At 51.6% G+C, this 25,695-nt stretch overlaps 1 protein-coding gene and 1 long non-coding RNA gene across 2 annotated transcripts in view; one reads left to right on the top strand and one right to left on the bottom strand.

Annotated features, from left to right (window-relative positions):
- Positions 1-25,695, top strand: part of LOC135405712 (uncharacterized) — a 958,894-nt gene that overhangs the window by 408,603 nt on the left and 524,596 nt on the right. The gene's annotated exons all lie outside the window — the stretch shown is intronic.
- LOC135406360 (olfactory receptor 14J1-like) lies at positions 17,389-18,211 on the bottom strand. The gene has a single exon (XM_064640764.1). The coding sequence runs from the start codon at positions 18,209-18,211 to the stop codon at positions 17,597-17,599; it is 615 nt and encodes a 204-aa protein (XP_064496834.1). The 3' UTR covers positions 17,389-17,596.

Below are 25,695 nucleotides of genomic sequence, written 5' to 3'. Positions count from 1 at the left end.
GCTCTTCCTGCACACACAAAGCCTTGGCCTCATCCAGACTCCTTTGTGACATATTGCACCACAACACTGGCCTTGGAGGCAAATTTCTTATTCTTGTCACCAGTCTAGGCCACCCCAGCTGCCCTTGGTGGCACTAGTTCTTTCTTAGGCTGTTTTCTGACAGGAAGAAAAGCTCCACCAGCTCTGACACCCCCCTTCCAGACCTCTCAGGCTACTCCTCTACTGTCCTCCACTGACCCCTGAGTCCTCAGCCTCTATATACGGGTCACGGGCTTGAGGCCCCAAATTCCTTCCTGGGAGATCTCTGGGACCTCTCCAAAGTTTTGGAAGGTGACAATAGAGTGCTCTGATCCCAGGAAACACAGAGGGACACTTTTTTCCAAGGGTTGTCTTGGCAGAATGAGGCACATCATCTTTAAACTTTCTGGGACAAGGGAGCTCTGAGCTCTGGGTACGGAGGGAGCTCCAAGTGCCAACCACTGGAGTTGGAGCTACAAATCATCAGGGCTGGTGTTCTTTGGAGGGCCAGACACTGGTGAGAGTGGGGTGTGTGTGCACATGGAAGGACTTGAAGGGCACAGTGAACTGTCTCAAAACACTGTCAAAGCAGGAAAATCCCATAAGGCACCACAAGACATAAGCACTGGTGGCAAACAGGAAGGCCTTTAATTCCAAGGCCTAAAGGGAGGTGAAGCTTTGGAAGTAGCCCCCAGGACAGAATTGCACTGTGCAGACTGTGGGAAAGAGCAGACAGCCCCAACAGGAAGCCAGGGCTGGTAAGGCAGGTCTGGGGAACCCATCCAGACAAAGATTCCCACCTGCAGACTGGAAGCACACCGGGCAAAACTCCCACCGTGGCAAACTGTGGGAAAGGAAGCAAGTCCTTGTCCACGTGCCAGCCCAAGCTGTGGGAACAGCATCTACCCCCCTGAATACCCGGGGCTTGGGCTGTATAAAAGTGATAGCCCAGAAGCACAACATGGGGACCCTCCACCGAGCAGAGCAGGGTGAAGAAGGACCGGCGGGAGCCTCAGGGATCTCCATGGGGTGATACATTTACTTCATCTCTGTCTCTCTCTCACTGGCTTCCCACCACCCCTTTCTTCTCTCTCTTTCCATTTCTTTCTCTTTCTCTCCCTCCTATTTACTGTTAAGTCAAACCTGGACTGCTGACTTTGGCACATGGTCTCCTTTGCAGCTAAATTTGGGCAGAGATGTCTTTTAATAATGGGAACCTGACAGTATCCATGAGGTTTTACAGTGTGGGAATGGCCACTGGATTCCATGAGGTTCCACAGAGTTGCAGGGTCCATTGGACTTCGTAAGGCTCTGTAGTGTGATAATGGACCCTTGATTCCATGAGTTTGCAAAATGTCTCAGGACTCCTTTGGTTCTAGGAGGCCCCACATATCCCAGTGGCCCCTTGGTTCCATGAGATTCCACAGTGTCCCAGGAATCCTTTGGTTCCCTGAGCCCTGCAGTGTCACAGTGGCCTGTTGGTTCCATGAAGTTTCACAGTGTCACAATGGCCCCTCGATTCCATGAGTTTCCACAGTCTCCCAGGGTTCCTTTGGTTCCATGAGGCCTTGCAGAATCACAATGGCCTCTTAATTCCATGAGTTTTCACATTGTCACAATGCTCCCTTGCTTCCATGAGATTCCACAGTGTCCCAGGGCTCCTTTGTGTCCAGAAGGCCCTGCAGGGTCACAATGGCCCCTTTACTCCAAGAGGTTCCACAGTGTCCTTGCTGGAACACACAGGGCTGTAATGTTGTCACCCCTGCAGAGCTGCCTCCAGCTCTGGGCTCCAGCACAGCAAGGACATGGACCTGCTGGAGCGAGTGCAGAGGGGAACACCAAGGGGATCAGAGGGATGGAGCAGCTCTGCTGTGAGGAAAGGCTGAGAGAATTGGGATTTTTCAGCCTGGAGTAGAGAAGGCTTTGGGGTGACCTAATTGTGGCCTTGCAGTGCCTGAAGGGAGCCAACAAGAAAGATGGAGAGAGACTATTTACAAGGGTCTGGAGTGACAGGACGAGGGGAATGGCTTCACACTGAGAAAGGGAAGGGTTAGATGGGATATTAGGAAGCATTTCTGGACTGTGATGGTAGAGAGAACCTGGCACAGGTTTCTCAGAGAAGTTCTGGCTGCTCCATCCCTGGAAGTGTTCACGGCCAGGTTGGATGGGGCTGTGAGCTCTGAGTCTAGTGGAAGGTGTCCCTGCCCATGGCAAGGGGTTGGACTGAGATGCTCTTTAAGGTCCCTTCCAACCCAAACCATTCCATGATTCTGGGACTGGTGGGGGATGTGGGGGTCGGAGCTGACGGGCACAGAGACCCCAAAATGATGGAGTTTTCCACTGTAGGTAGAGGAAGGAGGGGGCAGCAGAACTGACACCCTGGACTGCTGGTGGTCAGACTTTGTCCTGTTTGGGAGACTGACTGAGCTGGGTGTGAGTGTGGATGTGCTGGAGGGCAGGAAGGCTCTGCAGAGGGATCTGGACAGGCTGGATCAATAAGGCCAAGTGTCAGGGCCTGCCCTTGGTTCCCAACAACCCCCTGGAACGTTCCAGGCTGGGGGCAGAGGGGCTGGAGAGCTGCTCAGCAGGAAGGGACTTGGGGGTGCTGCTTGACAGAGACTGGATATGAGGCAGAGTGTGCCCAGGGGGGCAAGAAGGCCAAGGGCATCGTGGCCTTTGTGGAGAAGAGTGTGGCCAGCAGGAGCAGAGAACTGATTGCCCCTCTGTGCTGGGCACTGGGGAGGCCCCACCTGGAGTACTGTGTCCAGTTCTGGCCCCTCAGTGCCAAAAGGCCCTTGAGGGGCTGGAGCGTGTCCAGAGAAGGGAACGGAGCTGGGGAAGGTTCTGGAAAACATGTCTGCTGAGGGACGGCTGAGGGAACTGGGCTGGTTGAGTCTGGAGAAGGGGAGGCTCAGGGGGGACCTCATTGCTCTCTGCAATGACCTGAAAGGAGGTTTTTAGTGGGGTGGGGGTTGGTCTCTTCTGCAAAGCCTTTAGTGACAGGAAGAGATGAAACGGCCTTAAATTGCATCAGGCAAGGTTCATATTAGATATTCAAAAACCCTTTTTCCACTGAGAGAGTGTTGAAGCATTGGAACAAGTAGCCCAGGGAGGTGGTGGAGTCTCTGGAAGCATTCTGGTGGCATCTGGATGTAGTGCTTTGGGAGGGGGTTTAGGGGTGATTCTGGTGGTGCTGGGTTGACAGTTGGACTAGAAGATCTGGAAGGTCTCTTCCAATGTTGATGATTCTGTGATTCTCTCATCCCTTTTTTTCAGGTTTGTGCTCTAACAAGACTCTGGGGATGTTTTCTCTGTTGGGCCCACAGAGATTGTGTTGTGTGAGCTTTTTTCCTCTACGATCAAAACAAGGAGTAATTAATGCTAAATACAGCAGGTGACTTTCAAGTAATAACTTGTAATAACTTGGTCCAGTTTGTCCAACTGTGTACAAACAGGTGAGGAAAATCTGGAACTTTAGAAGGGTTAGTTTTTTACCTCATTAGCAGGATATCCAGGGGTGCACCAAGTGCCTTCCAGTGAGGAGCACAAGAGACGAGGAGACAGTGACAATATTGTTCTAATGTTAATCTCACTGGAGCACAGAGTGAGATCACTTCTGAGTTATGTTTCTTTAATTTGTGAATAAAGAGAAATCACATAGTTGATGACACTTTAGGATTTATTTCACACTTTAAACAAGAAGGTATTTTCCAGCTGGACTTTGAATAAGGTTCCATGGTATATTGCAAATTTCTATCTCAAGGTAACAGTCTACTTCTTCCCAAAGAAATTCTCAGCAGCTAACACCCTTTCATCATTTTGCTCTTTCCCTGATGGCTTGAGCTTGTTGCTCCTTTTGGTAAATACCCATTTGACACAATGCACCAGGCAGCTTCTGCCAAGTGCCACTGAATCTCACTTCTTCCCTTGCCTTGAGGTCGTTGTGCTTTAAGAATCTGGCTGTTCAGATGCCCTGAAATGTCTGTAGTATTTCAATGGGAAGAAGCTTCCAGATGTGCTGTTTGGCACACAGGAAAAATGACCTGCTCAGAGAGCCATGGAAATGTAGGTGCTGCTCAGTGATGCCCCTTGACTGGGACAGGCACTGCTGACGATTTTTTCCTTCCCCTCTCTGATTCCATTCCCACTGTTTTGTACAGACTCCTTGGGGTCAGATTTTTCACTGTACAGTTTGATAAGTTAGTGCAGATGTGTGTTTGCAGGCATGTTCTTCTTCTGTATTCCCTGATCAAATTCAGCGAACTGATACTTGCTTTATCTCCCCCCCCCCCAGTATTATTTTTATTTATTTCTCCAGAACAGCTTGAGAAAATGAAGGTACAGGTAGCCCCAGTTCACTTGCTGCTGTAATCTCTTCACCTTTTTTCTTTTCCCCTCCCCCAAACTGATGGGTGACTGTGAAACCCAAGGTCAGGAATGTGGTTGGAATTCCAGGCCCCAGTCTGGGGGAGGTGACACTTTCAGTCCCCTGGGGAAGAAGCCACTGCTTTGTTTATCAACAGGCAAAGGACAGCCCAGGATTTCTGGTTCTCCAGGCAGCAGCACTGGCAGGGAAGAGCTGCTGGCTTGGATGGAAGAGGGTTGAGAGAAAAGTAGTGATGGCTCACAGGGGGAGAGGAAAAACGTGATATTTGGGGCTGTAAAGCTGGGGCGGATGACAAGCTAACAAGGTATGGAAGCCACGGGAACAGGAAAAGGAGGGCTTAGAGGAGACAGATCAGGACAGAAGGAGAGACCATCATGTTTCAGTCCCTGAATATCAAATCTTAGGAGATAATGAACGAAACTAGAAACGAAGCTCACCTGTCCTTTGGTGAGTTTCCAAATGGATCAGCTGTCATATTTTAAGGAGAGTGTATTGCAGGGAACTTAACACAGAAAAGTGACCATATCAAATGACACATGTATGGGGATTCATTATGGATGATTTTTATATAAGAGAACACATAAACATGCAAAGATTTAAAAGCATTTTGGAATAAAAAACATTGAAAAACAGCAATTTAGGGTGTAAATCTATAAAAAGAAACGTGAAGGATGTGATGTCACAGGGGAGCAGTGATGTAACAGGGGAGATGTGATATCACAGGAGAGGATGTGATGTCACAGAGGAGGATGTGATGTCATAGGAGACATGCGATGTCACAGAGGAGGATGAGATGTCCCAGAGAAGCTGTAATGTCACAGAGGAGGATGTGATTTCATAGGAAACATGCGACGACAGAGAAGGGGAACTGATGTCCAGAGGAGGATGTGATATCATAGGAGACATGCGATGTCACAGAGAGGGATGTGATGTCACAGAGGAGGATTTGATGGCAAAGAGGAGGATGTTATGTCACAGGAGACATGCTATGTCACAAGGAGGATGTGATGACATAGGAGAGCTGTGATGCCACGGAGGAGGATGTGATGTCACAGGGAGCTGTGATGTCACAGAGCAGGAGGATGTGATGTCACAAAACAGCTGTGAAGTCAGAGAGGAGGATGTGATGTCACAGAGGAGGATGTGATGTCATAGGAGACATGCGATGTCACAGAAAACGATGTGATGTCACAGAGAGCTGTGATGACATAGGAGACATGCTATCTCACAGAGGAGAATGTGATGTCACAAAGGAGGATGTGATGTCACAGGGAGGATGTGATTGATGTCACAGGGGAGCTGTGATGTCACAGTCAAGGGTGTGATGTCACAGAGGAGGACGTGATGTCATAGGAGACATGCGATGTCACAGAGGGGGATGTGATGTCACAGAGGAGGATGTGATGTCATAGGAGACATGCGATGTCACAGAGGGGGATGTGATGTCACAGAGGAGGATGTGATGTCCAGAGGCGGATGTGATGTCACAGGGAGGATGTGACGTCATAGGAGACATGCGATGTCACAGAGGGGGATGTGATGACATAGGACAGCTGTGATGCCACAGAGGAGGATGTGATGTCACAGAGGAAGATGTGATGTAACAGAAAGGATGTGATGTCACAGTAGAGCTGTGATGTCATAGGAGAGCTGTGATGCCACAGAGGAGGATGTGATCTCACAGTGGAGGATGTGATGTCACAGGAAGGATGCGATGTCACAGTAGAGCTGTGATGTCACAGAGGAGGATGTGATGTCACGGAGGATGATGTGATGCCACAAGGGAAGATATGATGTCAAAGAGGAGGATGTGATGTCACAGGAAGCTGTGATATCGCAGAGGAGCGTGTGATGTCACAGAGGGGGACATGATGTCATAGGAGACATGTGACATCACATAGGAGGATGTGATGTCCAGAGGTGGATGTGATGTCACAGGGAGGATGTGATGTCACAGAGGAGGATGTGATGTCACAGGGGAGCTGTGATGTCACAGAGGTGGATGTGATGTCATAGGAGACATGCGATGTCACAGAGGGGGATGTAATGTCACAGAGGAGGATATGATGTCACAGGAGAAGGCGTGATGTCACAGAAAGGATGTGAAGTCACACTAGAGCTATGATGTCACAAGAGAGCTGTGATGTCACAGAAGAGGATGTGATGTCACAGGAGAGCAGTGGTGTTACAGAGGAGGATGTGATGTCACAGAGGTGGATATGAAGTCACAGGGAGGATGTGATGTGACAGGAGAGCTTTAATGTCACAGAGGAGGATGTGATGACACAGAGAGAAGGTGATGTCATAGGAGACATGCGATGTCGCAGAAGAGGATGTGATGTCACAGAGGAGGATGTGATGTCACAGAGGAGGATGTGATGTCACAGACAGGATGTGATGTCACAGAGGTGGATGTGACGCCATAGGAGACATGTGATGTCTGAGACAAGGATGTGAAGTCATACGAGACATGCGATGTCACAGAGGAGGATGTTATGTCACAGAAAGGATGTGATGTCACAGGAGAGCTGTGATGTCACAGAGGAGGGTGTGATGTCACAGAGAGCTGCAATGTAACAGAGAAGGATGTGATGTCACAGGAGAGCTGTGATGTTACAGAGGACAATGTGATGTCATAGGAGACATGCGATGTCACAGAGGAGGGTGTGATGGCATAAGGAGGATGTGATGACATAGGAGAGCTGTGATGTCACAGAGGAGGTTAGGATGTCACAGAGGAGGATGTGAAGTCACAGTAAGGATGTGATGTCACAGGGGAGCTGTGATGTCACAGAGGAGGATGTGAGGAGAGACATGTGATGTCTGAGACAAGGATGTGTTGTCATAGGAGACATGCGATGTCACAGAGGAGGATGTGATGTCACAGAGGAGGATGTGACGTCATAGGAGACATGCAATGTCACAGAGAAGGATGTGTTGTCACAGGGGATCTGTGATTTCACAGTGGAGGATGTGATGTCATAGGAGACATGCGATGTCACAGGGGGTGTCATGATGTCACACAGGAGGTTCTGATGTCCAGAGGTGGATGTGAAGTCACAGGGAGGATGTGATGTCATAGGAGACATGTGATGTCACAGAGAAGCATTTGATGTCATGGAGGAGGATATGATGTCACAGGAGAGGATGCGATGTCACAGTAGAGCTGTGATGTCATAGGAGAGCAGTGATGTCACAGAGGAGGATGTGAAGTCACAGGAGAGCTGTGATGTCACAGAGGGGGATGTGATGTCACAGAGGAGGTTGGGATGTCACAGAGGAGGATGTGATGTCACAGTGGAGCTGTGATGTCACAGAGGAGGATGTGATGTCATAGGAGAGATGTGATGTCACAGATGGGGATGTGATGTCACAGAGGAGGATATGATGTCACAGGAGACATGCGATGTCACAGAGGAGGGTGTGATGTCACAGAGGAGGATGTGATGTCACAGAGAGCTGCAATGTAACAGAGAAGGATGTGATGTCACAGGGAAGCTGTGATGTCACAGAGCAGGATGTGATGTCATAGGAGACATGCGATGTCACAGAGGGGGATGCGATGTCACAGAGGAGGGTATGATGTCACAGGAGAAGATATGATGTCACAGAGGGGGATGTGATGTCACAAAGGAGGATGTGATGTCACAGGGAGCTGCAATGTCACAGAGAAGGATGTGATGTCACAAAGAAGGATGTGATGTCACATAGGAAGATGTGATGTCATAGAAAGGATGTGATATCACAGTTTAACTGTGATGTCATAGGAGAGCTGTGATGCCACAGAGGAGGATGTGATGTCACAGAGGAGGATGTGACATCATAGGAAACATGCGATGTCACAGAAGGGGATATGATGTCACAGAGGAGGATGTGATGTCATAGAGAGCTGTGATGTAGCAGGGAGGATGTGATGTCTCAGAGGAAAATGTGATGTCACAGAAAGGATGTGATGTCACACTAGAACTATGATGTCAAAGGAGAGCTGTGATGTCACAGTGGTGGATATGATGTAACAGGAGAGCTGTGGTGTTACAGAGGAGGATGTGATGTCACGGGGGAGGTTGGGATGTCACATAGGAGGATGTGATGTCCAGAGGAGAATGTGATGTCACAGAGAAGGATGTGATGTCACGAGGAATCTGTGATTTCACTGAGGAGGGTGTGACATCATAGGAGACATGTGATGTCACAGAGGGGGATGGGATGTCCGGAGGTGGATGTGAAGTCACAGAGAAGGATGTGATGTCACGAGGAATCTGTGATTTCACAGAGGAGGATGTGACGTCATAGGAGACGTGATGTCTGAGACAAGGATATCAAGTCATAGGAGACATGCGATGTCACAGAGGAGGATGTTATATCACAGAAAGGATGTGATGTCACAGGAGAGCTGTGATGTCACAGAGGAGCTGTGATGTCACAGAGGAGGATGTGATGTCATAGGAGACATGTGATGTCACAGAGGGGGATGTGATGTCACAGAGGAGGATATGATGTCAGAGGGGAAGACGTGATGTCACAGAGGAGGATGTGATGTCATAGGGGACATGTGATGTCTGAGACAAGGATGTGATGTCATCGGAGTCATGCCATGTCACAGAGGAGGATGTGATGTCAGAGAGGAGGATGTGATGTCACAGGGAGCTGCAATGTCGCAGAGAAGGGTGTGATGTCACAGGAGAGCTGTGATGTCACAGAGGAGGATGTGATGTCATAGGAGACATGCGATGTCACAGAGGGGGATGTGATGACATAGGAGATCTGTGATGTCACAGAGGAGGTTGGGATGTCACAGAGGAGGATGTGATGTCACAGTGGAGCTGTCATGTCACAGAGGAGGATGTGATGTCACAGCGGAGGATGTGATGTCATAGGAGACTTGCGATGTCATAGAGGTGGATGTGATGCCACAGAGGAGGATGTGATGTAGAGAGGTGGATGTGAAGTCACAGGGATGATGTGATGTTATAGGAGACATGTGATGTCACAGAGAAGCATTTGATGTTATGGAGGAGGATATGATGTCACAGGAGAGGATGTGATGTCATAGGAGACATGCGATGTCACAGAGGAGGATGTGATGTCATAAAGGAGGATGTGATGTCACCGGGAGCTGCAATGTCACAGAGAAGGATGTGATGTCACAAAGGAGGATGTGATGTCATAGAAAGGATGTGATATCACAGTAGAGCTGTGATGTCACAGTAGAGCTGTGATGTCACAGAGGAGGATGTGATGTCACAGAGGAGGATGTGATGTCATAGGAGACAGGCGATGTCACAGAAGGGGATATGATGTCATAGAGGAGGATGTGATGTCATAGAGAGCTGTGATGTTGCAGGGAGGATGTGATGTCTCAGAGGAAGATGTGATGTCAGAGAAAGGATGTGACGTCACACTAGAGCTATGATGTCACAGGAGAGCTGTGATGTCACAGAGGAGGATGTGATGTAGAGAGGTGGATGTGAAGTCACAGGCAGGATGTGATGTCATAGGAGACATGCGATGTCACAAGGAGGATGTGATGACATAGGAGAGCTGTGATGTCACAGAGGAGGTTGGGATGTCACAGAGGAGGATGCGATGTCACAGGAGATCTGTGATGTCACAGAGGAGGATGTGATGTCATAGGAGAGATGTGATGTCACAGAGGGGGATGTGATGTTACAGAGGAGGATGTGATGTCACAGGGGAAGATGTGATGTCGCAGTTGAGGATGTGATGTGTTGTGGTTTGGACCTTGTTTTCCCCAGAGGCTGAAAAGTGGTAGACCCCAAGGGGTGGAAACCCTTGGAAGTTTTGAAATTCTGCCCAATGAGCGCTCCTGCAGAAATGTAAACATATCACAACCAGACCGGAAGAGATGAGTTGTAGTTTGATTGTTGTTGGAGAGGTGGCCATGTGGTAGGGCCACGAGGAAGGGGCTCTAAGCCCCTTGGACCCTCTGGGGCCTCCCAGCCCCTGGCTGGGGGGGGGCTGCAGGGACCTGGAACAGGGTAAAGCTGGGCTAGGTGCCTGTAGTTATGCCGGGAGATGTTTGTCTCCATGGGCACAGACAGCAGCCGGGACTGACCAGAGAAACGGTGGCAGAGAGCCAGAGATAAGACCAAGAAGCAACAGAAACATGCAGCACCAGAGAAAGGACTCCTGGAAGGAGAACCGGGAAAAGGAGAGCCAGCAGCAGAGAGACAGAGTTTGGGGTAAGAGACTGTACCAGATCCCCCAAAACTCCCTTGAGACCCCTCTTGGAGAAGAGGGACATGGACTCCTATTTGAGAGGACCCTTGGAGTACAGCAGCACCGGAGAGAGAGAGGAGCTGAGAAGCTCAGAGCGTCCCGGGAGCTGGACCGGGATGGCCAGATGGAATGTGGGGGGAGTTGACCTTCTCCCCCCCCTTGCACTGCTGCCACGGTGGCAGCCTGAGAGACAGGGCACAGAGGCCCTGCAAGAGATACCAGACCTTCACGAAGACCCCCCTGTGTCTTCGTGATATGACGTGGTGAAACGACCTTGTCTGGGGTTACGAAGCCCACGGAAGACCCCTTGGTTGAGGCGATGGGGCCGAGGGAATTTGATATCTCCCTCGTTGAGTGCTGGCAGAAAGCCAGCTATCAGCTGCTGCATGTGGAGAAGACAGACAGACTGCTGCCTCAGAAGATGCTGCTGCTCAGAGACTGGAAGGGATCTGTCCTTCTTTCCCTCCTGGACTTTTATTTGGAGGGGAGAGGAGACCTGATCCATTGTAAATACTATATGTCATGGTAGAGATAGTTTGTGATCATGTGTATAATGTGATGTTATATTTATTTGTACAGTCATTGTAATATATTCCCTTTCCCCCCACTTTGAGTCTGGTGTGTTTTGTCTGGAAAAGCCCATCTCACATTAGGTTGAGATGTGGGAGGGGGGAATGGAGCTAGGGAATTGGATTTTGGGGTTATCTCAAACCATGACAGCTGGGCACTGCTGTGGGGCCAGACCAGACTGGGCTGCTCCACCCGTTGACCTCTCTAATGAAATCACTTCTAATTTTCTCCTGAAGAACCATGAGAATATGTGTTGTGTCCTGAGCACTAAACTGGAACTGTGGGATAATGGAGAAGGTTTTGGTGTCAGGGATATTGAGAAGGCTGGGCAGTGTCACTGGGAGACTCTCCCAAACCCTTGGAAAGGCCAGAGCCATTCCAGAGCTTCCTGGGGCCTTGGCAAAGGCAGACATGGAACCAGTCTGCAAACAGGGCAGCAAGGAGGGTTGGCAGAGTTCCAGACTGCTCAGGCTCAGCAGGGAAGGGGAGAGGGCAAGTCCTGCTGCAGCCATTGCCAGGCATGGGAAGGACAAGACAGGGATTGCAGAACCCCTGTGGGAGGGAAAAGAAGGGGATGTTGTGTGTCCAGACTTTATCAAGGCCTTTGACATGGTCTCCTGTGGTCTCCTTAGAGCCAGACTGGTGAGAGCTGGACTGGACAAGTGAAACATGTGGTGGGTGGGAAGTTAAATGACTAATGAGGGTCAAAAGTCTTGGCACAAATTCCTCTTGGCAGCAACTCCCAGGTGACATCCATCAGGGACCAGCCCTTGACTATTCCTATGGAACATCTTTATTATGTCTCTGGATGATGGGAGGAAATGCACTTTCCACTCCTTTGTGGATGAGGCCAAGTTGCAGTGAGTCTGTGAGAAACCTCGTCTAGTTAATGGTGACTTGTACCAAAAATGTGGTCAAGATGAGTGAGTTGGATAAACTTGTCCTGCCATCAGGTGCCCACAAAGGTCCAAGACAATGAAGAAAAAACTCATGGTTCAGAGGAAGGGCAATTCAAAAGGGGGAGGGGGGGAGAAAAAGACCAAACACAACCAAACCAAACCCAAACAAACACAGAATGACAGAATATGCTGAGCTGGAAGGGACCCACAAGGATCATCCAGTCCAACCCAACTCTTCCATTGCCATCTCCCCCACCCCAGCAGGCTCTGGAGCAAAGCATGGCTGAGGTCCAGCCCAGCTCTGCTCTGACAGAAAGAACCTGCAGTCAGGGAGAGGAAGAGGACAAAGTCTTGTTTAACCAGCCTGAGGAATAATGGGCTCAATGACCTCCTGTATTCCTGGGCACTTGAATGACCCTGTGGATCAGGTTTGGTAGCAGTGAGGGGGCTGCAGGTTTCCCTTGGGGAAGAGGAGATCTCTGTGTCAGAGAGAGCCAGTTTCAGGTGACTCCAAAATGGCCCAGCCAGTGCCCAAAGCTGAGCCAAAAAGGAATTCCAGATGCACCTGTGTGATAACCCGTTGGAGAAAGGATAAAATCCAGGGTGCTGGAACCCAGAGAGGAGTGAGAGAAATGTAGGAGAAACAACCCTGCAGGCATGAAGGTGGGCAGAGAAGGAGGAGGAGTGAGAGAGAGCCTTGGTGGGCACCTGGCAGCCAAAAGCCAACCCCCAGCCCTGAGAGCCACAGCTGAGCCCAGCACAAAAGCTCCTTTAGGTCTGGAGGTTCTTTGCAGCAGCTTTTTAGCAGAGTTGCCAGATGGGACATCAAAGGAGATGCTCAGCTGGGTCTGAAACCTGTGTCAGCCTTGTCAGCCTTGGCTCTGTAGGAAAGAACTATAGAATCCTAAATAGTTTGAGTCAGATGGGACCTTTACAGGTCATGTAGTCCAACCCCCTGCAATGAACAGGGACACGTTCAACTAGATCAGGTTGCTCACAGCATTTCTAACCTGGTCTTGAATGTTTCCAAGGATGGGGCATCTATGACCTCTCTGGGCAACCTGTGCCAGTGTTTCATCACCTTCAGTGTAAACAATTTCTTCCTTCTATCTAGTTCCAATCTGCTCTTTTTCAGTTGAAAACCATTATCACTTGTCTTATTACAACTAAGTCTGTCCCCATCCTTCTTATAGGTGTGATCTCAGGAGCTCCTGACAAGCCTTGACCAAACCAGCTGAGCAATGAAGAGCCCCTGGACTGGACCAGGGCTGTGGGGAAGTGTCCATGGACTGGACCAGGTGCTCCTGGATGATACAGGTGGGAACAATCTGGAGTGGAACATCTGGGGAACACAGGATAATCAGTCATCCCATGAAAGCCTTGGAACATTCCCTGCCTGAATTGTGACCCGAACGGAACAGTTTGGATACAATTCCCAAATAGTTTGGAAACTCCAGTCATTCCTGACACCAGGATGGAAATTCAGCAGATAACTAAAGCCAGTCCCCTTGTGAGCCCACACCCAGCGGGGCTGAGGGAGGCCCTGGCAGCTCCCCAGCACCTCCCTCTCAGTGGGACACCTCTGGCAGCCTCTCCCAGCTCGGGAACCCTCCAGTTTGCAACACTGCAAAGAGCGGCGCTGATGGCCAGGACAATTCTGATCCCCCTCCACAAACACTCCTCCAGCTGGGACCCTTGTCTGGTGGGAAACACAAAGGGATTTGGGGGAGTGTTTCCCTGACAACAAGGAGAATTTGGGAGAGAGACCTTTCCACCCCCAGCTATTGTGTGTACACATCTCTGCCTGGGTCTGGGTGTGAATTGACTGTGGGGTGAATGTTGTTGGGAATCTCTAATTCAGTCACTGTTAAAATTGTAGCAAATGCTGTTGAATCACTTGATAACAGTTTAACAGGTCAATAATTAAAGGCTAATAATTACTTTTGCCCCCTTATCTTTGGGTTCAAATCATTCCTTTTCATCAAAAAATATTTTTTCCATGTTGTCCACTTTAAAATCTTCCTCCTTAGCTAAACTACAAAACAACTCTAATTAGTTGTTTATGTCTTGAAGACCTGAAGACAATTAATGGAAGAGAAAGAAATTGTTTTTCCTTTTTTTAATGAGCCCCACGGTGTGTTTAGAGATGAGTCCATCATCCTCACGTACTGAGAGAAGATTGAAGCAGCTGCTGAAGAAGTCAGAAGCCAAACTGCAAGTGCCTTGAAGCATTGCTGGGCCCCACTGAGGGCAGGCACTGCCAAAGCCTCCCCAGGGACTCCTTGGAGCAGCTCCTTGGAGGCCAGGAGTGCAGGCAGACCAAGGCTCTGGGCAGGCCCCTGCAATGCTGAGCAAAGCCTGCCTTGGTTTTGTGGAGCACAAAGGCCAAGGCCTGAGCCCCAGGCCCTGGCCCAGCAGATCCTGTCCCTCCCGGCTGGCTCAGGGCTGTTTGGGGGGCACTGGGATGGGAGGGGGAGGAACAACAAAGGCCCAAAACTGGGCAACCCCTGCCAGGCTCCTGAGGGAGGGGCGAGGCAGAACCCAAGTGCAGAACCTGCCAGGAAAGTGGCTTGTGGTGGCCTGAGTGGCAGAGGCAGCTGCCAGAGGCAAGGGGACAAAGGCCTGGGTGCCTTTGGGCCTTGCAGCCCTGCCAGAGCCCTTGGCCATCTCTCCTGCAGGCTGTCCTGCCCTGGCCCTGCTGCTGCTCTGGCCTTGCAGGCTGCACACACCCCTCCTGCTTTCCCACCCCCTCCCAGCAGCATTTCTAGACCCTCCCTGATGGCTCTGCACCAGCTCTGCCTGTTCCCTGGAACACAAAGCCACGCTATCACCATCTTAGTGACCTCTGGCACCATAAAGTTCCTCTTTGAGTAACATTCCTTTTTTCCCATCTTCAGTCTGACCCTTCCAAGCTGTACTTTAGGGGTTTCTTTTTCTTTCCAGCACCAAGAAAAGCTCCATCCTGTCAGATCTCCTCTAGACCCTCTCCAGTTCTTCCTCCTTCCTCCACAATGGGGAACCTCACAGACAGACAGACCAGTCCAGATGTGGTGACCCCAGGGCTGAGTCCAGGGGGGTGACAACTCCCTTGTCTGGGTGCCCACACTCCCCCTAAGGCAGCTGGCCTTAAATCAAGAGACCATTATGATTCTTTGAAACATCATGGAATCAGGGGTCAGTGTGACACTGCAGGGCCTCATGGAACCAAAGGAATGCAGGGACACTGTGGAATCTCATGGAACAAAGGGACCATTGTGACATGTGGGGGTCTCTTTAGAACAAAAGGAATCCTGAGACATATCAGAGCTTCATGGAACCAAGGGGCCACTGTGCCTCCCCAGAACTCCATGGAATCAAGCAGAGCCGCTGCCTCCCCCCCGCCGCCGCACGGACCGGAGTCGCCGGCTCTGCCCCGCTTGGACACCTCTGCAGTCAGCGTGTTCTTGGGCAGCACAACTGATCTAAGACCAGAGAGTTTCCCAGATTTTGCTTTACCACCTCTTTCCCTTTTTTTTTTCTTTGTTCTTTGTCCATTCAAGGGGAAATTGGGGAAGGGAGGCACGTGTTGATCCCTGGTTTTATCTGTTTATAAAAGGGAGTTGAGGCAGGGGGTAGAGAGGAGGCAATTTCTCTCTCTGCTGTTGCTTTGAACTGTTCTGTTGGTATTGCTGTTTTTGCTGCTATATCTCTTGTCAGTAAACTGCTATTTTTTCACTTAGACCTCCTTCTTTTTGTCTCCTTGTACTGGTGGGGAATAAAAGGGGAGTGAGTTCATTTTATTGGAGTTCCCACCCCAATATGTGTCTTTAAACCTGGACAAGTTGCTCAAAAGGCTCCCTAAAATTTGGCATCATCCACAAAGGACTTGAAAATGCATTTTGTCCTAATGTACAGAGAGATAATAAAGATGTTCTATAGTGGTGTTCAAGGGCTGGTCACTGAGGGATTTCACAGATTTGCTGCCAAGAGGACTTTGTGCCATGGATTTTATTGGACACTCTTCATTCAGCTAACTTCTCACCCACCACATCTTCTACTTCTTCAGTCCAACTCTCACCAGTCTGGCCATAAGGAGACCACAGGAGACCATGTCAAAGGCCTTGCTGAAGTCTGGGCACAAAACATCCCCTTCCTTTCCCTCCCACAGGGGTTCTGCAATCCCTGCCTTGTCCTTCCCATGCCTGGGAATGGCTGCAGGAGGACTTGCCCTCTCCCCTTCCCTGCTGAGCCTGAGCAGTCTGGAACTCTGCCAACCCTCCTTGCTGCCCTGTTTGCAGACTGGTTCCAGGTCTGCCTTTGCCAAGGCCCCAGGAAGCTCTGGGCTGGCTCTGGCCTTTCCAAGGGTTTGGGAGAGGTCTCCCAGTGACACTGCCCAGCCTTCCCAATATCCCTGACACCAAAACTTTTCCATAGCCCACACTTCCAGAGGAGTGCCCAGGACACAACACAGGTTGTCCTGGTGGTTCTGGAGGATGAGAAGGGATTTCTTCCTCCAGGCCAACCCCTCCAATTGGATTGGAGTGCAGCTGAAAGGTTCCCTCAGCATTTTCCCCGGTGCCTCCCTGCCCTGAAGGTTTGTGGCCATCAGGCTGGAGCTGAGGGGGTTGGGCAGGTGCCTGAGGAGGGGGTAGAACAAGGGCTGTGTCCAACTGTGCCAGGAGGGCTGTGCTGGGCAAGGAAGAGGAGGCTGCAGAGAACAGTGGCACTGGGGAGGGGAGAGGAGCAGCTGGAGAGACCTTGTGCCTGCCCACGCTGGGCAGGAGCTGCCCCAGGATGGCAGCTCTGAAGCACTCCCAGGATGTCCCTGTGAATAGGAGGGGAAGACTGGATCTGAAAATGGAACCTGGAAAGCAGAGAGCAGGAGTGTCACGGTGACACTGCAGGAGAGTTCCAGCCCTGGAGCAAGGTCACAGAAGAAGTGACCCAGTCCATGCAGTGGCCTCAGAAGATCCTACAGCATCCTGGAGATGCTGGAAGGGAGCCCAGCTCTGCTTCACAAGTTCCCAGGGCCTGTCCCTGCCTGTGCTTCAAGGGCTTCCACCCCCCAGGACTGTGCTCAGAGAGCACTCAGGCCTTACAGCGAGAAAGGGGCTCAGGAGGACAGTGTGGGAGTGGCAAGAGAGCAGCTCTGCAAAGACCAAGCCCTGCTGCTCCCTGGCAGTGCTGCTGGGCTGGGATTATTGTCTCCTTCCTGTCTGCAAATACCTCCTGTCCTGCAGTGTGCTGTCCTTTAGGAACATCTGAGAAGAAGGGTCTTGGACAAAGAAGGCACTGCAGGGTCCTTTATTTTGTTTAAATACTCAGAGAGCACAATACATCATTTATACATCTCTGGGTCAAATTCAGTGGGTAGACACTAAATTAGAAGGCAGATGCATAATAATATTTCATTGCAGAAAAAATTCCTGCAAGAAGAATTAGATGACCTCCACGAAAAATGTGAACAGGAAGGCTGGGCCATTAGTGAGTCCCATTCTGAATGCTACACACCAGAACACAGGCACTTTATTGCTCCTGAAAAGCACCCAGTCATCATTTTTCTCAGGGCATCCTTGAGCTCCTGGTTCCTCAGGCTGTAGATGAGGGGGTTCAGTGCTGGAGGAACCACTGAATACAGAACTGACAGGGTCAGATCCAGGGATGGGGAGGAGATGGAGGGGGGCTTCAGGTAGGAAAATGTACCAGTGCTGACAAACAGGGAGACCACGGCCAGGTGAGGGAGGCACGTGGAAAAGGCTTTGTGCCGTCCCTGCTGAGAGGGGATCCTCAGCACAGCCCTGAAGATCTGCACATAGGAGAAAACAATGAAAATGAAACAACCAAGTGCTAAACAGCCACTAACCCCAAGGAGCCCAATTTCCCTGAGGTAGCCTGAGTGTGAGCAGGAGAGCTTGAGGATGTGTGGGAGTTCACAGAAGAACTGGCCCAGGGCATTGCCCTGGCACAGGGGCAGGGAAAATGTATTGGCTGTGTGCAGCAGAGCAGTGAGAAAGCCAGTGGCCCAGGCAGCTGCTGCCATGTGGGCACAAGCTCTGCTGCCCAGGAGGGTCCCGTAGTGCAGGGGTTTGCAGATGGCAACGTAGCGGTCGTAGCACATGATGGTGAGGAGGAAAAACTCTGATGATATGAAGAACAGAAAGAAAAAGAGCTGTGCAGCACATCCCATGTAGGAGATGGTTGTGGTGTTATGGAGGGAATTGTGCATGGCTTTGGGGACAGTGGTGCAGATGCAGCCCAGGTCTGTGAGGGAGAGGTTGAGCAGGAAGAAGCCCATGGGGGTGTGCAGGTGGTGGTCGCAGGCTACGGCGCTGAGGATGAGGCCGTTGGCCAGGAGGGCAGCCAGGGAGATGCCCAGGAAGAGCCAGAAGTGCAGGAGCTGCAGCTCCCACCTGTCTGCCAATGCCAGGAGGAGGAACTGGGCCATGGAGCTGCTGTTGGACATTTGCTCCTTTCTCAGAGTATTTTGATCTGTTGAGGAGGAAAAGTCACTGCTGAGTTAGACCAGGCTTCTGCAGCCAAACATTACCCGTCTCAGCCACCCCACTCCCAGGCTCTCTCTCCTCTCTCAGACCTCCCTGCAGCTCCCTCCCCTGAGCTCTGGCTTTTGCTGGCTGAAGGGACCATTGGAAGCAGGAACTCTGGGATGGGCTCCCAAGGACTCCTTCTTGCTCTGCTGGGAGAGGGAACCTGGAATGCAGGGTGATCTCAAATTAAATGTACTCGTGATACATCAAAGAGCTTCTCAGCTTTGCTGTTTGCAATTTGCCCAAATGAAGGACTGAGCTGAGGGAATTCTTTGGATTTGTTCACCCACTTGCACCTGCCACACTTAGGAGTGGTTGTGGAGGTTTGAAATCCCTGACATTTCTATTGCACTGCAGGTCAAGTCTTGTGGGTTCTGAGGGGCACAGGGACGGTCCCTTAGTGCAGAGAGAAGAGCTGCTCTGCCCATCAGTCCTGGGCTCAGCTGCCCTGTGCTGGCAGCTTGGAGCTGGAGGAGCATCACACTCAACTGTTCCCCTCCAAAGAAACTGCCCAGAGATCCAGGAATCCATGTCCAAAGAACAGATTGACCCACTCCTCACCTTTTCATCTCTCCCCTCCCAGAGTGAGACACAAAATGCTCCTTGCAGCTGCCCAGAGCATTTGCATGGATTTAGCCCTGAGGAGTTTTCTCCAGGGGGATCCTGTGCAGCACAGAGATCCTATGGCAGAGCTGTGCCCTTCTGGAGGGCACCTGCAGCCCTGCAGGACACCCAGGCAAACAGCTGAATCCCCTGAAGGTGCCTGGAGGGCACTTGGGCACTTGGCTGCCACAGACACATCCCCACAGCAGCACCCAAAGGGTTTGTGTCTGCACAGGAATCTGCCCCCCCAAAAACCCACACAGTGGCTCAGAAAACCCACTGGTGAGAACAAGGAAAGCCCAGGCAGCAGGGGATGGCAGTGAAATGCCACAGTGCTGCTGCCAAGGGAGGAGGGACACACAGAGACAGCTGGAAATCAGGGCCCTGTCCTTGCCTGGGCTCTGGCTGCTGCAGGGCAATGCACAGCCCAGCCCCCGTGGGCCTGAGGGCACAGGCTCTGCTTAGGCTGGGAAAGGAGCCCAGGCAGGAGCTGCTCAGGGAAGGGGTCTGTGCCACAGGGACAGCAGGGAGGGGCCCCCATCCCCCTGCCCAGCCCTTGTGGCAGCAGCTGCCTCTCCCTGCCTGCCTGTCTCTGGGTGAGGAGCTGTTCCTGCCAGCAGCCCCTCCCTGTGCCCAGCTCAGCTCCCTGCCAGTGCTGCCAGAGCCATCCCCAGCCCAGTGCCCAGGGGCAGCTCTGCCTGGGCAGGGGCTGCAGAGCAGATCCCAGACCCCCTGCGGTGGCTGGGAAGGGGGAGGTGTTCTGGGGGGATGTGCTTCCTGAGAAGGGCCCCTGGAAATGGAGGAGGTGGAGCTGAAGCTGTGAGGAGCCCTGAGCCTGCAGCTGAAGGGCCCTGCCCAGCCCTGCCCTGCCCTGAGGGGTCACTCCTTCCACCCACCCCTTCTCCCTGCAGGGCCGTGGCAGCTCCTTGGCCGGGCTGAGAGCTGCCCCTGACAGGCAGCAGAGTCCCTGCCCCAGCACACAGAGCCCTGGGGGCAGGACCCTGCTCTGCACCACAGCCCTGGGCACCCCTGGCTGCACCCCCACCTTCCCACCCCACAGCCAGACCTGCCACAGGGAACCTTCTGGCCCTGGGCCTCTGAGGGGGCAGCAGCAAGTCCTGCTCTGCAGCAGCTTCTCCTGCTGCACTCCAGCAAATCCAGCAGAGCCATCCTGACAGCTCCTGCCACTGCTGCCATTTGGCAGCTGGCAGAGGCACTTGCAGGAACTCACCTGCACTGCTCTGCAGCCACAGCCTGACCCTGGCAAAGGGCTGGCAAGGTTCCTGCCCTGAGCAGCTCTGCCCTGTCCTCCCAGCCCAGGATCCCTTGAACCTCCTGCTCCCTTCTCCTCTCTGCCCTTGCTGCCTGCAGCTCCTGCCCTGCTCTGCCATGTGGCCACTTCCCCTGCACTGCAGCAACTGGGAGAGTCCTGCTGAAAGATCCTGGAAGCTGTGGGATGTGCCAGCTTTAGGAGATGCCTCCAGGAAGGCAAGTTGAACTTTCCTACAGCCAGAGAATTCTTCCTTCAAATCCTGGGAAGGTTTCTTCTGTAGTGAGAGCTCAGTCACCTCCCAGCCCAGGCTACCTCTCATCTCTCTGCCTTCTCTCCTGTGCCCTGGGTGCTGCAGGCAGTGCCCTCAGCCCTGCTGGGCTGTGCAGAGGAGCTGCTCACCAGCAGAGCTGTCTCTTTGAAGCTCTTCTTGCTTGCCAGGAGCTCCCTGTGTGCCAGGAGCCCGGCCCAGCTCAGCAGCACAGCAACAGCCCCAGGCATTTCATGACCCTTGGGGGGGTTGATGTTGTTTACATGAGACTCAGTCCCTGAGAGGAAGTTCAAACAACTTCTCAAGAAGTCAAAGTGAGATTGAAACACTCAAGTTTCTTGTCGTGCTACTGAGTCTCATTGAGGGACACAACTGAGAACGTGTCCCCAGGTTCCAGTTAGAGCAGAAATCTGCAGACAGTGATGCCAAGGATGGACAAGCAAGGGAAAGGTGGCTCTGATGCTGAAGAAACCTTGACTTGTTTCCTTAATCCAAGGGGCCAAGCCCTGACCCCCAGCCCCTGGGAAGGCATATCCTGTCCCTGCCTCATTCCTCAGGGCTCTTCCTGGGGCACTGGGCTGTGGGATGTGCAATGCCAAGGGCAGGACCATGGGGTGGCACCTGCCAGGCTGCTGAGCAGGGACAAGGAGGCCATGAGGCCCCAGGGCTGCAAGGGGCACTCCCCTCCTCCTGGCATCAGGGGCACAGACAGCAGCCCTGGCCAAAGGCCTGCAGAAGGTGGCTCTTTTGGGGCCTTTCAGCTTCTCCCCCTCCCTGTCTCCTCTCCAGCCCAGGCTGTCCTACGGTGTCCATGCCCTGCCCCTTTCCCTGCAGGCTGTCGTCATCCCCCCGGCTGCCCCACCTGGCTGGCACCTTCCTGCACTGACATCTCTGCGTCCTCCCTGGCTCTTCCTGCACACACAAAGCCTTGGGCTCATCCAGACTCCTCCTGGGTGACATGTTACATCACAGAACTGCCCTCAGAGTGAAACTTCTTTCTCTTTGTTTCCAGTCTGCACCTCCCCAGCTGCACTTGGCAGTATTTCTTTATTTCTCAGGCTGTTTCCTGATATGGCAAAAGGATCCTTCATCTCTGAAACCCCCCTTCAAGCCCTCTCTGGCTACTCCTGCACTGTCCTCAGTCTCCACACCATAGAGCCCAGAGCTCCTTAGTCCCTACAGAGTGGTCATGGGCTTGAGGCCTCGAAATGTTTTCTTGGGAGATCCCTGGGTACTCTCCAAGGTGTTTGCAGATGAACACATGGTGCTCATAGTCTAAGGATATCACAGGGATACGTTTTACCAAGGCCTGTAGTAGCAGAACACAGGGCAATGGCTTTGAACTGAAAGATTGGAGTCTTTTATTGATAATAGGAAGAAATATTTAACAATGAGGATGGCAAGAACTGGAACAGGTTTCCAGAGAAATGGATGTCCCATCCCTGCATTTGTTCAAGGTCAGGGAATGTGAGCAACCTCACTTAGAAAAAGATGTCACTGTGCATGTCCAGGGACTTGGACCAGATGACCTTTTAGCTCCCTTCCAAACCAAACCATTCTGTGATCCTTTGAGTCTCAAACACCTTCTCCAAAGAACTGCCATGTTTTTGGAGAAACCCTTCTAAGCCCAAAAGGTAAAAAAATAATTCAAAGAGAGTTCCAAAATATCTCTGTGAAGGCTTCACCGAAGTGGGTCAATGGCAGAACCTCCCAAGATGACCTCATCGATGTGGGTGGGGTTTTCATGCTTGGGGTCTGACACTTATGATGGGCAACAAGAAAGCACATTTGGGGACTGGGGAAGATTTGTCATGGAATTTCTAGAAAAGAACGAAAGGAAGGGGAAGGATGGGATCACAGAGTTTTGTGGAGGAACAAGCATGAGAAAACAGAAAGAAAAGGGATGAAAAAGCTGGTCATGTCAAACAGGAGGCTGGTCAAGACACGTCCCTGGCTGTGCCCTGCAAGTGATCCCCACAGCCTGCCCCCTTTTCTTAAGAACTCCATTGCCAAGAAGTTTCTGTGGGGAGGGACCTCTCTGCTCCTGGCACAGATTGTGGCCCAAGTTCCAGCCCCTGCAGTGGGAGCCACAAATAGTCAGGTCTTGTGTTCTTTGGGGGGTCAGACTCTGCCCAGACTGGGGGGTGTGTGTGTGTTGGAAGCACAAAAGAGTGAAGCAAATGCCAAGCTAAACACCCAATGTAGCCTGACTTGGTCCCTAAGTGGGGGATGAGAATTGGACCCAACATGTGCAGGGACAGAGGGAGGGGTTTGTCCCCCTGGCCCTGCCCAGAAGGGACACCTTTCAGGAAGGGTTGTGGCCTTGGCTGTGCTGAGGGTTGCCCCGGGCAATGCAGCTTGGGATTGCAGTGGCACTGTCAGGGCTCTGCAGAGCTCCTGGCAATTCCTGCCTTTGTCCCCAGCAATGCCAGAGACCTGCAGGGGTTGCAGTCAATCACTTTTGCTCTTTGGGCCCCCGACTGGCTCTGCTGAATGTCAGCAGGCCTGGAGTTCCCAGACTGTTCCTGCATCCAGGGTCGGGCCTGCAGTGACGTTTGTGCAGCATTCAATTGGGGCAGTGGCAGGATGGCCATGGATCCATTCCTGCAGAAACACAATGGGGCTCCATCCCAGGCAGGGAGAGAATGGGCCCCCAAATGTTGGAAGGATAAGAAGCAGGGAGTTTTGGCACTGTGGAACCCCCTGGAACCAAAGGAACCCTGGGACATGGCGGAACCTCATGGAATCAAGGGGACATTGTGACCCTGCAGCACCTCATGGAACCAAAGGGAGTCTGGGACGTGGCAGGGCCTGATGGAAACAAAGGAACCTCCTGGGAACAAAGGGACCCTGGACACTGCCAAAAGTCAGGGAGACAAGGGAACCCCAGGATGCTGTGGAATCTCCAGGAATCCAGGGGCCATTGGGATACACTGGGGCCTCCTGGAACCAAAGAGAACATGGGACACTGTGGAACCTCATGGAATCAAAAGGACCCCGTACTTTGTGGAACATCAGAGAATCAAGGGGCCAGCGTGACATCCCAGAACCTTTTGGAACCAAAGGGAACCAATGGGACATTGGGAATCTCATGGAATCATGGGGACCATTGTGACCTTGTGGAACCTCACAGAATCCAGGGGCCATTCTGATTCTGCAAGGCCTTCTGGAGACAAAGGATCATTGTGGCACTGTGAAACCTCATGGAATCAAGGAGCCATTGTCCCACTGCGGAGCCTCAAGGAATAAGGGATCCAATCCTTGCCTCAGATTTTCTCAACAAAATAAAGATAAGGAATTACAGAACTGAGATTGAACCACTTTTGTCCCACAGCTTTTAATGATTGGCCAAATGAGAATATTTCTATAAAATGAATCCTTTATTCTTACAAATGATCAGACAAAAGATCTAAATCACAATAATTTACTACACAATACGAATGTTAAAACTGTCAGTAGTACAGTATAAGATAGGATAATGCACTGTATTGAAGCAATTATTGAAACAATTATATTAAAGCTAGCCAAAAGAAATTATTATTACATAGAGATCTGATGGAACTCATCCAGACCAACGCTCATGGGGAGATTTCTTTTGCTCAGCCTTGAGGAGTGTCCTTGGAGGGCGTCCCCACCCAAGGCAGGAATCTCCACACATCTACCCCAAGAAGGGCTGTGTTAGAAGAACCTGCCTGGATGAAAGGGGACTGGACTTCTCTAGTAGGAAGGGATTGACTGCTCCTCACAAATGGACAGGCCAGTGAGCAGCTTCTCTGTGCCATCCAACTTCCAAAAGCAGGATGTGTGTTTGGAGTTGGGTGAACCAGGCTGGTTTGAGCATCATTCAACACCAAAACCATTCCCAGGGTGCCACCGGTGACTGGCAGATCTCACAGACAGCTTGCATGAGAGCTGGCACTGTTGGCATTGTCTGAGGGGATTTTAGGCCTTCTCAGGGTCGGCCCTCCTGCCCCCCGGGTCGAGAGGTTGGCTGTGAAAGTCCATCCTGGAGATGCACAGGGAGCCAAGAGTTGGGCTCCTGAGTGACATCCAACAGTGGACAGGGGGATGGGACTGAGCAGATGAAAGTGTCTCAGGTAGAGCACCTGGCAACTGGCCTTGTTGAACCTCCTCCAAGTGGCCTGGGCCAAGGATCCAGCTTGTCCAGATCCCTCTGCAGAGCCTTCCTGCCCTCCAGCACATCAACACTCCCCCCAGCTTGGTGTGCCCTGGGAACTGCCTGAGGCTGCACTCGATGCCCTTGTGCAGATCCTTGAGAAAGAGATTGAAGTGCCCTGAGCCCAGTGCTGAGCCCTGGGAACACCCCTGGATGGAACTCCATTGCCCACCACTCCTTGGGCCTGGCCATCCACACACATGTTTGCCCAGTGAACAGATGCTGCAGAAGGTGTTTGATAAAGGTCCTGTAAGCCCAGAATATTGGGATGAGTGCAGATTTAACTCTGTACGACAGAGCATTTAATTAATTTTCTGTCTTTTCCTCTCTCTATGGATTGAGGGATCTGTCAAACAATGTGTGACTCCCTGTGTGCAAAGGGCAAATATGGACAGAATCCGGGGCAGAAAGCCTTGGGTGGATCTTGGGATCTGTACTTGACAAAGAAGGTGTTTGCCATTGGTCTAAGACTATCTACTGTGCAAAATGGGACTTGATTGGGTGCAGTGTGGACTTAATATACCGCAGGGGAAGGATTTTTGTTTTTATTGAGCTGTGCCTTCCTTTGGTTTTCTTTGCTGGCCATAAATGAACATCCTTCTGTGTCTCGGGCAGCTCTTTCTCCAAGCCAAGCAGGTGGGAGTTGGTGCCAAGGAGCTGAAACCTGCAGGTCCAGCCTTGAGTGGAGGGAGCTCAGATTTGCCCAAGGCTGCTTTGAGTGCCAGGGGTTTGATGA

The sequence above is a fragment of the Pseudopipra pipra genome, chromosome W, assembly GCF_036250125.1.
Source record: "Pseudopipra pipra isolate bDixPip1 chromosome W, bDixPip1.hap1, whole genome shotgun sequence".
NCBI lineage: Eukaryota > Metazoa > Chordata > Aves > Passeriformes > Pipridae > Pseudopipra > Pseudopipra pipra.
This window is presented reverse-complemented; position numbering and strand designations above follow the sequence as displayed.